Source organism: Numida meleagris, chromosome 25 (genome assembly GCF_002078875.1).
Source record: "Numida meleagris isolate 19003 breed g44 Domestic line chromosome 25, NumMel1.0, whole genome shotgun sequence".
Taxonomy (NCBI): Eukaryota; Metazoa; Chordata; class Aves; order Galliformes; family Numididae; genus Numida; species Numida meleagris.
Window position 1 is genome coordinate 2,172,750 of NC_034433.1, and position 13,493 is coordinate 2,186,242.

The following is a 13,493-nucleotide window of genomic DNA, read 5'->3' on the forward strand; positions in this document are numbered from 1 at the left end:
AAGAGAAGAGAAGAGAAGAGAAGAGAAGAGAAGAGAAGAGAAGAGAAGAGAAGAGAAGAGAAGAGAAGAGAAGAGAAGAAGAGGAGAAATTCAGTTGGAAGGGACCACTGAAGATCATCTAGTCCAACTTCCAGACCTCTAAAATGTGCCCTAAAAGAGGTCGTTACTCACCAAGGAGCCCTTGGGCCGGGGGAGCCCCTTCCTGGGGCTGCAGGTGCAAATACCTGGGAGCACTGCTGGATTTCCAGGTCGCCCACGGCTCGCTGCTAAATTAGGACGGCATGTTTGGGGTGTAGATTTGTGCCGGTGCTGGATCTGCTGGGTGGTGTTTCATGTGAGGACGTGCCAGCTTGTAGGCATGGTGGCACATGGGACAGTGGCAGGGGGACGGCTGGGGGGCATGGGCAGGCTGTAGCGCGTGGCAATGGGAGCATGCTGCAGAGCTTTCCCCTTATCTCCCTAATCCCCTCCTGGTGACCCGCCAGCGCACGGGGAGAGGCAGACAGGAGGATTACGGCCGGGGCCGGCCACGGAGCTGGCAGCAGCGGGTTCAGGTCCCTGGGGCCTCGTTCCCCCCAGCAGCGGGGTCGGCCGAGAGCCAGCACTGGCGGGGCAGAGCACCCCAGGGGGACCCTCGTCCCCGTCCCCGTCCCCATCCCCGCAGCGACGGACGGAGCCGGGACGGGGCAGCCGCGGGACCCTGTGCATGGTGCTGCCGGGGAGCTGCGTGGAAGCCTGCGGGGCGTGCGGGATGGTGCACGTCCAGGTGAGCCCCCAAAAGCCAAGGGGCGGTGGGGACCGGAGGGGAACGTGGGGCAGAACGCGGCCGTTAGAGGGCAGCGTTACCGCAGCGCTGCGCGTGGTGTCCGCCCGTCTGTGTGTCTGTGTGTCTGTCTGCGCCAGCCCCGTGACTCGAGGGACAGCGAGTGGCAGCGTTCAGCCCCACTCGCCCCGTTTCAGCGCACGTCGGACCCCCCACCGCGCCCCACGGCCGGGCTCCGTGCCCGCTGCCCTCGCTGTCGCCCAGCAAGTGACAGCACCAGCTGCCGCCGCTGCCCACCGCGGCCCCAGTCCGGATGCTTCTTCCATGAGACAGCAGCGGGACGGGGCCAGTGGGGGCTCATACATCTCAGCTTTGGGATGGTTGCTGAAGGGCGAGGAGCCTCGCTTATTTATAGGCTTCCAGCCGTGATGCTGTGCCCCCCTGCTCCCGTCCCCACGTCCTGGAGGTGCTCCCCAGCCTCGTGGGGGTGGTCAGTCGCTGTAGCCCAATCCCTGGTGTCCCCAAAGGCACCGAGTGCAGAGCAGGGCTCATCCTGCTAAATATAGCTGCCGCCGTGCCAGCGGCTGCATCGGGAGACACTGAGCGTGCACCCCAGGGCCAGCTCTGGGCTGGGGACATGGGGAAGTGTTGGGGGGCTCTGGGCAGCCCCAGCACAGCAGCAGGGATGGCTCAGCCCTCGCCCCGTGGGGCACTCAGGCAAAGTTCAGTGCCCATTCCTGGCTGCCCCGGCACCGCTGGCATCCACGCGCATTGGGTTTCAGGGCGGGGAGGGGATGGGTTTCGCGCCTCTTAGGGCTCTGGTTACCCAGAACTTGTGTCAGTCGACAGCTGGGATGGACAGAGGGACACAGGGACAGCGCAGCCCGAGCCTGGCTCCAGAGGGAGATGCCCTGGTGCCAGGAGCTTGCTGGTAGGAAGGTTTTGCTCCGCAGTGCTGGCTGAGTATCCTTCTCCCTGCTGCAGGGTTGGACATGGTGGCACGGGGCACTGGGTGTCCTGGGCAAAGGGGGGAGGCTGCTGGGGGTTTGGGATCCCCATCGGTGCTTTGCGGAGCAGTTTGGGAAGAGCAGCTCTGAAGGCACAGATACACAGGAATGCTATTTAATTAATTCCAGGAGAAGATGATCAGGCTCTCGTACTGATTCACCCCCTAGCAGAAAACATCGTGTTCCTCACTCAGCCTTCTCTGACATATGGCTGTTGTTTCCAGCCCACCCCCAGCTCCTGCTTGCTGACGAGCAGCAATGCCGAGCACATGCTGCGTGGGGTCCGGCTGTCACGGGGACCCCCAGGGCAGCGGCTGGTGGGCGAGGGTTGGGAGCAGAGTGGGGCTCCTGGGGGCTGAGTCAGGGTGAGCAAAGCGGGGTCCTGCCCTGGGACAACTGAGCCTGCTGCCTCTACCTCTCCCAGCCACCAGCAGCATGAAACCCCACATTATGGGCAGCTTTAGCACTGCCTGACCCAGCAGGGGAAGTGGCAGCACCGTTTCCAGAGCTCCCGGCGTTCCTCCCTCCCATAAGCTAATTTTCCCCTAAATTCTCCAAGCATAGACGTGGCCCTAAATAACTGTAGCCATGGGGGATGGTCACTGAATTGTCCTGGCAGCGTATTCCTCACCTGTGATTGATGTCCAGGGACACCGTGACATGTGCCCAGGGACTGCAGGACTGCCCTATTGGGGCACACTGTAGTGGCAGAGTGGGAGGGACACGGGGATGCTCAGAGCAGGATGAGGATGCGTCCCCATGACCCCAAGGACCCAGCTCTCTGCAAGGCAGGAGCACATCCCCCGTGCCACCACTGCGGGGTGGCAGCCCAGACTGGGGACGTTTCCACGTGGCTCCTTCGCTGTTCCCTGCACCCCATTCCCAGGCTGTTGCCTCTCCCCTGGGCTCCCTCCCCACTCACCAGCCTGTGCCGCCTGTTCTTGGCTGCTTCTCAGCCTCGCAGTGCCTCTGCTGCAAACTCGCTGTGCCTTCCTCTGCCCCTTGGACTCCTTAACTGCAACCATGGCAGAGGGAGAGGATCCGGCGCTTGGCAGGAGTGAGCAGGGCATCCTCATGCAAGATCCGCATCCTCCCGACTCCTGTCCTGGGAAGAGGATATTGCTCCTCAATTCTCTCCTGGGTGTCTTTGTAAGTACCCCCATCTGCTCCTCTAGGCAAGGACCTCGGGCTGTGCAGGGGTGCGGGGTGGTACTCGATGCAGGGCTTGGGATGCCCATGGGGTTGTCTGGCTCCTGAGGTCCATAGTTGCAGGGTTCAGCTCTGGACTCAAATACAGAGGGGATAGCAAGGGTTAGGAACAGTCAAGTTTGCAAATCTCTCCTCCTGCTAACGCGTTTGTGTCGCATTGCTAGCTGGCCTGCCCCTTATTTTAGGTGCTTGGATGGGGATGTTGCGGGCGGTCAGGGCTGGATTCTGCACCACTCAGCACTGCACCGAACGTGCTGCGGTTTCATGGCAATTCAGAGATTCTGTTTGCATGGGAGCTGGGTTTTATTTATTTTCAAATTTGCCTCTTCCAGGCAGGCCTGAAAAACATAGCTCCTGCTTTCTAAGCAAAGCTGGTGCTAAGGATGAAGGGGAGTCCACTGCCGGTGTCTTGGGTTATTTCCTTGCAAAACCCCTTTGCTCCTTTGGCATGGAGAGAACTGGGCTGCTCTGGCTATCGTTGTGCCAAAATCTCCTGTAAGGACACAGCCACATCTGCTGGGGCTGTCGGGTGCTGTGGGTTTCTCATCCGTGCTGTGCCTTTGGGAGGGGAGATGCTGCACCTCTGCATGGGGCAACCCTGAGAACCCCTCTGCTCCCGGCGCTGCTGAGCCCTCCAAACAGGGGAAATGGAAAATGCAGTGCAGAGCAGAGCAGGGCGGTGTTTTCCAGAGTTCCTCGTGCAGCTGGGGGATTTTTCCTGTCCAGCTGAGGCTGCGGAAGAGTAATGGGAAGTGACCCCTGCCCGCTGCGCTAAAATGAGAAGCGACGTAATGAGATGATAAAGCCAAAGATGAACGCCCCTCAGCAGCAGGCGATGTGTCACGCCGTGAGGTATCCACTGCCTGTGCCTTGGCCAGGCTGCAGGACCCATACTGGTGAGGGCAGGTTCCTCCTTGCCCTGCCCCACTGCAGCTCAGCACCCCATGGTGAGCATCGCTGCTTTCTGCTCCTTGCCAGGGGGGAGGATTTAACTTATGGGGGAATCGGTGCTTTTCAGAGGGCTCTGTGCCCTTCTGTGTGAATTAGATTGGAATCTGCTGCTGGCGTGCAGGGTGTGTGGGAAGGGGTTTGCTCATGCAGGCTCACGGCACGATGCGGGCAGGAGGGGTTCACCAGCAAAATCCAGAGAGGACAGACCTGAGGAATGCGTGGACTGTTGGTGCAGGAAGCACCCATCGGGGTTTATGGCACACAGGGTCCCTGCAGAGCCGTGCAGCATGGGGCTGTGCGTCCTAGGGCTGTGATGTGGGGACAGAGCAGTTCCCTCCAGCACTGCTCCCAGCCCCAGAGCTGTTGGGGTGGGTTCAGCCCGTCTGCTCCTTGCCCTCCAGCACCATCTCATCCAACTACCTGCCAGCCTGGCTGGGGATGCCCTGGGCATTGTGCCGTGCGCTGCGTTGCTGTCACCGCGGGACCCTCGTCCTGCTTATACCCTTGGGGTTTAATTAGAGGTGATGAACTGTGCTTTGGCAGCTGCACATCACAGATCTGCTCGTGCCAGGCTGCTTCAGCTCCTGGTGCCCTGTGATGTATGGTGCTGGTGCATCCCCCTGTGCACTGGGTCCAGCAGTGCCGGGCTGGGGGTGGCTGCAGGAAATGTATCCCTGGCTCAGAGCAGCTGCTGCCTCCATGCCCAGTCCCCTTGCTTGCTCCATCTTCAGCCTCCCTTGTCACAGCCCCATCAGAGCCTATGTCTGCACCCAGAGCAGCTCCGGGCTGGTGGGTTGTGCTTGCAGGGCATGGACAGATGTGGGGACAGTCCAAGAGGTGATGGGAGGCGATGCTGAGCAGTGCTCAGGGCAGTCTGAGTGTCTCAGCTGTGGGAACAGCACAGCCCTCCCCATTAAGCATGTATCTAGGTCACGATCAGCTCATCGCTCCGGCCTGTACAATTAAATGTCTGGCAGAAAAGATTTCCTAAGCTGTTGTCTTTATGCTTTTTCTGAGAAAGAAGCAAACCAGAGAGCTGCAGCCGTACCTCTGCCGTTCAGCCTACCACCCATGTTTATGCTCAGCCAGCACAGAGCAGAGCGCAGCACTGGGAGCAGCTTATGTGAGCTCCAGGTCAGGTTCCTTGCCCAGAACCTTGGCTTTGACTCCAGCAAAATGCAGGGTCTGGTTCCTCCAGGCTGCCACCAGCTGCTGCAGTACCTGAGCCTGCTGCCACTCCGCTCGCTTTGCAGCCGTGACATTTAATAGCTTTTTAATTGCACATGAGGGAATCACGGTTAAGAGACAAAGCGAAGTATCAAATACCTGTAGCTGGCGTGTAGGCGGCTCGGCTGCTCCGTGCCATGGCAGCGGCTGTGATGCTCAGTGCAAACTCCCCCATTGCTCTCCATGGCTCCGGATGGGGCCTGGCACAGGTGGCTGCTCCCCAGCTTCTGCCCCATGCATCCTTTTGGTGCTGGGTTTCAGCACCTCTGGGGCCAGTGGCTGGCTCTCCGTGCAGCCCTCAGGTGTTGCACCAAGGTCTGTGGTTGCACCACATCTCTGCACTGCGGCTGCTACTTTGCATGCCCCCGGCATGGGCAGTGACATTGCTTCCCCCCTGCAAACACCTCAGCAACTGGTAATGAGCAGAGCTCCCCAGCATCAGTGTGACACTGGGGGGGGGGCATGAGGTCCCGCGCGTGCTTTGCTGCAGGCTTTCTCCCTGGCGTGCTAAAAGTGCAGCTCCGCGTCTTACAAGCGTGCATTTAGCCTGAAATGTGGTTGTTTAATTGGGCTTCGAACCATTTGCCACTCCAAGGAGCAATCTGCACGCCTGCATTGCCATGCACAGCGAGCCCTGAGCACGCTGTGTGCCGGGCTGAAGGCAGGCAGAGACCCTGGGAGCGTGGAGCCGTGGGTGCTGATGCTGCAGGTGGGAGCGCGGAGGTGTCACTGCCATCGCTCCCATGAGGAACACCCCCGCAGGGATGCTCACGGTGCAGTGAGGATCAAAGCATCATCCCGGCCGTGATCCGAGCCGGTGTCAGGCTGACTAGCGCTCGCTGGCTTTGCTGGGATTTTCCCATGCATAGTTTCCCACCCGGAGTTCTACCCTGTGCCTCCGCCCGGCTTTTCCCAGGCTCAGCGTCCTGGTGTGTGGCTGCACGGGTACTCCCAGCCGTCACAACACCCCGCGGCGGGGCACAGGCAGCGTGCGGGGCTGGAGGCGGCGTGCGTATCCCGCTGGAGGGATGAGGGCTGTTTCTGCATTACAGCCCTGAAAAGCTACAGTCGGAGAGAGAGAGAGAGGGAGCTGTAAACAGCTCGGGCGGATTTACTGAGTCGGCAATCCCGCAGCACACAGCTCGGCTCAGCCCCGATGCTGCGCTCGCTGCCTGCGCGCTTGGGGAGCTCACAGGGCTGCGGGGACTGCTCTGCTCGGGGGGCTGCAGCTCTGCACCCGGGTTGGGGGCTCTTCTGGGGGTCGTACTGCCCATGACCCCCTCCCCAGGCAGCCTCTGAGCCCCCCCCCCAGGCAGCCCCCTGCCATGGCATCGCGGTGGGGATGCAGCCAGGCAGCCCGCACCGAGTAGTCCTGGGGGATCCGAACCTGCTGGCGATGGAGGTAGGTGGCTGTGGTCATTGGGGTTTGGGGAGGGTGGGCAAAGAGATCTCATTTCTGGTGCTGCCCGTGGGATCCAGACACGCGTCCTCAGTACGCGGAGCCCAAGGGGTGATCTGTGCCGGAGCAGCAGAGACGGGGTGGGAAGCTCCACTGGGAGCTGAAACCCTTAACGTGCTTCTGACCATCTGTAAGAAAAAATATTGTCGGGCTGGGAAATGAACGGAGGCAGCTGCTGCTGTCCCCTCTGTCCGTAGGGAGCTGGTGGCAGCCAGCAGGCAGGGCACACAGGGCACGGGACAAAGCACAGAGGGCATGGGGCTCCCGCTCCGAACCCTGCTGCAGGCTTGGAAGGAGGGTGGGAGGTGTGAGTCAGGGCTTCTGCTTCTATTTTCAACGCCTGGGGTGGGAATAGCAGCTCTGCTCTGCACGGCACAGGGCTGGGAACCTACACGGGGACGGAAGGGGCTGGGGACATCCCATGTAACGCCGGGCTGATGGCAACGAGCGGCTCACAAGGATCTGTGCCGAGTTCTGCTTTGCTCTGAGCCCCACGGGGGAGAGGGGCCACGGGGACGGCTACACTTAATTAACGACTACCCAAAAATCGACCTCTCCATGGCCACGTGGCATTAGCTCATCCCCCGTGCTTCCTAGTAGGTTGCAGTGTCTGGAAACCAAAATAGTTTTGAGCATGAGTAAGAGTCCCGAGAGTGATCTTCTGAACTTTGTGATCATTGTGCCATTTCTTAGAATGGATTTGAATTCCTCCCAGCCCCGGGGTGTGCCAGGTGACCCCAAGCCCTTTGTTGGGGACACAGCTGTGGCCCTGAGCTCCTCGCCTGCTACCTGGGCTTCCCTCCATCAAACCTGCAGCAGCAAACCAACCAGCATTGCATAATTGTGCCCGGCCGTGGCCCTCCAAGCACTGTTTGCTCAGCTTATTAGCTTGAGCCTTTTGCATATCTCAGCTCTCCTGGGCTGAACTCTGTTGATAAGAATAATTTTCCTCCCTGCATCCTGCATTCCTCCCGCATCCCACATCAGCTCCCCCCTCCAGCCTGCCTGGAAAACAAGCGCGGGAGATGGACGGTTTCATTGCAGCGTGCTTACCAGAAGGTTTTGCTGCATGTAGGGAAAGTGTGGCTGCTGCTAATCCCCCTGCTAAATCTGCTGCACCGTCATTTAGGCTGGCTGGGATTTAGCAGGCACTGCCTGTTAATGCTGCAGAGGTCTGTATTGTCTTTTTGTTGTTGTTGTTGTTGTTGTTGTTGCTGCTTTCGAAGCGATAACCTGATGTGGCTCTCCCATGGTTCTGCCCTGTGTCTGAGACAGGACAGAGCTTCATGTGGTTCTGGGGAAGGGGTTTTGCCCTGACCATAGCAGTGCAATGCACAGCATCAGGGCTGTGCCTCCATCCCCGTGCTCCCAAAGAGGCTCCCCCCAGTAAATCCCAAAGATGGGATTTGCAAGAGCTCAGAGCTGCACGAGGTCAGGTCCCGCTGGGGCCGTTTTCAGGACACGGGATTGGTGATTCCCAAACCTTGCCCCGTTTCTCCAAAGCTCCTGGGGAGGGAACAGCTGGGACTCCCCACCTCCCTCCACCCAAACCCTGTAAGCGATTTGCAAGGGGACACGTGTGGAAATGACACAAATTCAGCTCCAGGATAAAGGGAACTGGAGGCTCTGTTGTGATAACACTGCGTGGCATAGAAGTTTGAGCAACTTCTCCCTTTCGTTGCCCTGTTTCACGTTTCCTGTTCCGGCTGCTTTTCTTTTCCACGGCCGTTTTTTGTCCTTTGCTGTCTATAAATGGTGCATCTGGGGAAGACGCCTGCTTCCTGCTGCGTCCCATTTCTTCCCGTCGATAAGAACCAAAAGCAAAAGCCTCCCCTGGGATGAAGGGGGGCACCGAGCACCCACAAACTGCAGGTTGGGTGGGTGGGTTCTTTCTGGGAAACGCTGATCCGACAGGGACGGAGCCACGTGCAGCTCTGCCCTGGAAGCAGGTGGGGCGGCTGCTTGGTTTTCCCCTTTGCTTGCATCCCCTGTAACAGAGAGATAAGAAAAGCCCGGCCTAGGGGCTGGGAGCTGCACAGAGCTTGTAGTTATCTGTGCTTGTCTCCCACGAGGCTGAAAGCACTGCAAGAAAACCCTTATACTGAGCACCAATGGCCTTGGGTGGTCTCCAGCAAGCACGAGCCATGCCTTATATAAAGCCCTACAAATCCCATGCTGGGCACTAAGACAGGCATAGCCCCTGGCTCTGTGTCCACAGCAAGGGAGGGACATGAAAACAGGAGGGGAGCATTTCCCTGCTCCTCCAGCCCAGCTCGGGACTTGCCACAGGCAGGAACATCAATAAGCAGCATCTTGAGAACATTCCTCCCTCCTGCACGAGGCATTTCCCGGTGATAAAACACTCCTAAGTAATGATCTCGCGGCGTTATCCCTATTAAAGGGTCACTCGGGGAAAATGTGATGGAAATGAGAAATTATTCAGGTCTGCCAACAGTATTTAACTTTCAAGCAGCTCTTAATTAGAAGCCAGGAGCCATTTATACAACCGCTGAGATTTGCATAGGAATCTGCACGTAGAAGCTGGGAAGAATGGGGATTTTCAAGTGGTGAAGAACTGTATGGGGAGGGGGGGGTGCTGGTTTGGGGTTCAGGCTCTGCGGGTATTTGAAGCCCAGCCTCAGGAAATGGTTCTCTCTCCCAGTGCTTCAATTTTTGCATCTTTAAATGGAGATCGGTGCGTGCCTGCAGCTCCCAGCAGGCAACCACTGGAGTGTCCCTGCTCCGATGGGAGCTCAGATGAGGGGTTTCCATTTCGGCTCCTTGCTGCTTTCCCCCAGCACAGAGCTGGTTCCCAGCGCTGTGTGCAACCCAGAGAGCCCCCAGCACCGCATGTTCTTTGCTGAGAGCCCCAACCAACCCTGGAGTGCAATTGGTTGTGTCTGTGTCCTCTGACTGGGATACCACCAGGACCCAGCCAGCTGGGTTGATGGCCTGACTTGATCATCTTAATGGTCTTTTCATACTCGAATGATTCCATGGCTGGAAAATGCTTGAGCAGCCAGAAAAAATAATCCATCTCCTGGTTAGCTATTCTCCTGCTCTTCCCTATTCTGGTTAGCTATTCTCCTGCTCTTTCCTCCCTGCCCATCACCCCATGGCATTGGGGCTCCCCCAACCCAGGGCCTCCTGGGCTTCACCCCACTGAGCTCTGCCCTCGTGTCTCGCACAATCATTAAGGCTGGAAAGACCGCTAAGATCCCCAAGTCCAACCCCAACCCATCCCTACAGCACCACTAAACCACATCACTTCAATGCGACATCCACCCTTTCCTTGAGCACCTCCAGGGACGGTGACACCCCCACCTCCCCGGGCAGCCGGTGCCCATGCATCGCCGCTCTTTCTTCAAAGAAACATTTCCTAATATCCAACCTTCCCACCCTAATGTCCTCTGCCCACAGCTGGACAAGGGGGACGTGGCCGCGCTCGGCCTGCCCTCCGCCACCGGCCACGGTGACGCCGACGGCCCCATCTGCCTGGACGTCCCCGATGGCACTCCCGACCCCCACAGGACCAAGGCGGCCATCGAGCACCTGCACCAGAAGATCCTCAAGATCACCGAGCAGATCAAGATCGAGCAGGAAGCTCGCGATGACAACGTGGCCGAGTACCTGAAGCTGGCCAACAACGCGGACAAGCAGCAGGCCTCGCGCATCAAGCAGGTCTTCGAGAAGAAGAACCAGAAATCGGCGCAGACCATCGCTCAGCTGCACAAGAAGCTCGAGCACTACCACAAGAAGCTGAAGGAGATCGAGCAGAACGGCCCATCCCGACAACCCAAAGATGTCTTCCGGGACATGCACCAAGGCCTCAAGGACGTGGGGGCCAACGTCCGCTCCAGCATCAGCGGATTTGGCGGCGGCGTGGTGGAGGGCGTCAAAGGAGGGCTCTCGGGCCTGTCCCAAGCCACCCACACCGCCGTGGTGTCCAAGCCTCGGGAATTCGCCAGCTTGATCCGGAATAAATTCGGCAGCGCAGACAACATCGCCCACCTGAAGGACACGTTGGATGACGGGCACCCCGAGGAGGCCTCGCGGGCGCTCAGCGGTAGTGCCACGTTGGTCTCCAGCCCCAAGTACGGCAGCGATGATGAATGCTCCAGTGCCACCTCGGGGTCGGCCGGTGGTAGCAACTCCGGGGCCGGGCCCGGTGGGTTGGGAAGCCCCAAGTCCAACACGCTGGAGGGTCACCACAGCAACTTCGACACCATCCTGGAGGAGCTGCGGGAGATCAAGGACAGCCAGTCGCACCTGGAGGACTCCATGGAGGACCTGAAGGCGCAGCTGCAGCGGGATTACACCTACATGACGCAGTGTTTGCAAGAGGAGCGCTACAGGTATAGGGCTGAGAGTGGTGGGGTGGCTCCAGGGGGACTATGAGGGTACCTTCCTGGGCTTGTGAGCAAGCATTGCACACTGGGGATGGTGGGAACTGCCCCACAGAGGATCAGGAGGTACATTCCCATCACCAGCCCTAGGCAGGAGGGAGATGGATCCAAGGGTTGTGGTTGTGGGGGGTCCCTCCAATGCCAGTGCCCCTCTGCCCCCACACACAGGTACGAGCGCCTGGAGGAGCAGCTGAACGACCTCACCGAGCTGCACCAGAACGAAATGACCAACCTGAAGCAGGAGCTGGCGAGCATGGAGGAGAAGGTGGCCTACCAGTCCTATGAGAGGGCACGGGACATCCAGGTAGGGGAGCACTGGGGCTCAGCCCCACATCGCACCCTCCACCAGTGGGGCCGAAGAGGGACCCTGGGGGCAACGGAGGGTGGGACAAGGGGAGCCCTTTTTCCAGCTGTCCACACCATCCAGATGAGGTCCTTGCTGTGATGCTGTCTCGGCAAGAAGCTGCGTCCCCAGAATGCTGTCTGTGCCCCAGGAGGTCCCTGCTGTCCTAAAATCCCCAGTTGCTCACAGCCACGCAAGGCTCAGAGTGGGACAGTCTACACGTGGGCTAACACGTCATCCCTGCTATCCCAGTTTGGGTCACGTCCCCTGCTGCAGTAGGTACCCACGGCACAGAGGCCATCCCCAGCACAGACAGGGCACAGATTCGCAGAGGGAAACCCCTTATACCACCCATCACCATCACAATGAGACTGTGCACATAGCAGAGCTGCACAAGCAAAACCTTGCAGCAGCAAGGTCTCAGGGCACGGGGCAAATCCCCAAAGCCCTGGTTGCCACCAACTGGCTCTAACACGGCTGCACCCCACAGGAAGCAGTGGAGTCCTGCCTGACGCGGGTGACCAAGCTGGAGCTGCAGCAGCAGCAGCAGCAAGTGGTGCAGCTGGAAGGAGTGGAGAACGCCAACGCCCGGGCGCTGCTGGGCAAATTCATCAACGTCATCCTGGCCCTGATGGCCGTGCTGCTCGTCTTCGTCTCCACCATCGCCAACTTCATCACTCCGCTTATGAAGACCCGCATGCGCATCCTCAGCACCGCCCTGCTCGTCCTCTTCCTCTTCTTCCTCTGGAAACACTGGGACTCCATCACCTACTTCCTGGAGCACGTCCTGCTCCCCAGCTGATCCGCAGCTCCGGGGTTTTCCATTTCCCATGGAGGAGAGGGCGGGAGGGGACGGCGCTCCGGAGCCGTCAGGTCATTTCTTTGCGCACTCTTCAGTTGCTTTCCCGGCTCTCAGCCAGCTGCGGTCGCTCGGAGCAAGGTGAAGTCGGTCCTCTGGGATGCTCAGGGTGTGGGGGGAGTTTGGGAAGAAATGGGTAATTTAAGCGGCATTGGGTTTTTCTAGGGGGGTTTTGGCTGGATTTTTTTTTTAACGTTGCTGTGTTCTGAAGGTCAGTGGGAAGGTCGCCTGCAAGCGCCCACCTTGGGGCTGTTGGTAGGGAGGATTGAGCCGGAGCAAACCCAGCTCCGGGAGAACTTTCTGTGCAGAGAGCAGAGGGGTTATTGGGGCTGGCTTTTCCCTTTCAACCCGAAAGACGACAAAAAGACGGAGCCGAAGCAAAGCACGTGGCAAAGGAGGAAGCAAGTCCAAGGCAAATGTCGCTGCTCCCGGCGAGCTCGCAGCAGGACACGCATCTCACCAGCTTCTGCCAACCCCACCACCACCACCAGGACCAGGGCAGAGCGGGACTGCAATACTGTCCCAAGACCCCAGGGACCCGATGCCGGAGACAGCATCAGCGCCGGCACGAGCGAGAACCCCCTCTGCTGGTTTCCCTTTATTTATTTCCCCTTCCTTTGGCTTCAGTTGATCTGATCTCTTCAGGGACACCCAGACTTTCCAGCATCACGCCTCCGAGTTTTCCAGCCTCTGCAATGTGTCGTGTGTGCGTGCGTGTGTGTGTGTGTGCGCGTGCGGTTTTTAATTTCATTCAAGACTCTGTTCCCATTTGTGAATCAAAGCTGGTAGCGCGGGGGGAGGCGGGCAGCTGCCTCCCCAGCCCTACACAAGAGCACAGCATGCAGTCTGGGATGTTTCTTAAATTATTTCAGACATATATATTTATGTAATATATCTACACACACACACACACATATATATATATAAATATATATAAGATATATCCACAGTCAGATCCTCCTCTGGTGCAAATGGGTGCAACTCCACCGACTTCGGAGGCACTGGACCAGTTTGCCTCAGCTGAGAATTTGGCCTTTAGCATCTGTCCTGCTCTCCAGCCCCACGTGCAGGGCTGGTGTGGGGCACGGGGTCTGGGGTCAGGGCGGGGGGGATGGGGGTGCATCACTTCTGACATGGGCACAGCTGGGAGTATTTTGGCCACCAGGTGGGGACAGGTCTGAATGCATCAGGGAGGAGAGGGCAGCTGGGGGTGAGGGGGGGGACCTGCGCTATCTCCGAGGCACAGCAGCAGGTTGGGTTGCAGCTGCT

At 58.9% G+C, this 13,493-nt stretch overlaps 1 protein-coding gene across 3 annotated transcripts in view; it reads left to right on the forward strand.

Moving 5' to 3' along the window:
* Positions 1-13,061, forward strand: part of TMCC2 (transmembrane and coiled-coil domain family 2) — a 21,966-nt gene extending 8,905 nt beyond the window's left edge. The window contains exons 1-4 of one of the 3 annotated variants that reach the window (XM_021377353.1): positions 3,592-3,926; positions 10,037-10,971; positions 11,191-11,326; positions 11,856-13,061. In XM_021377353.1, coding sequence (XP_021233028.1) covers positions 3,924-3,926; positions 10,037-10,971; positions 11,191-11,326; positions 11,856-12,167 — 1,386 coding nt within the window. In that variant the 5' untranslated portion in view covers positions 3,592-3,923 and the 3' untranslated portion in view covers positions 12,168-13,061. Of the gene's footprint in view, positions 1-3,591; positions 3,927-5,414; positions 6,560-10,036; positions 10,972-11,190; positions 11,327-11,855 lie in introns of those variants that run through there. The other 2 variants (XM_021377352.1, XM_021377351.1) reach the window with 2 other exon arrangements.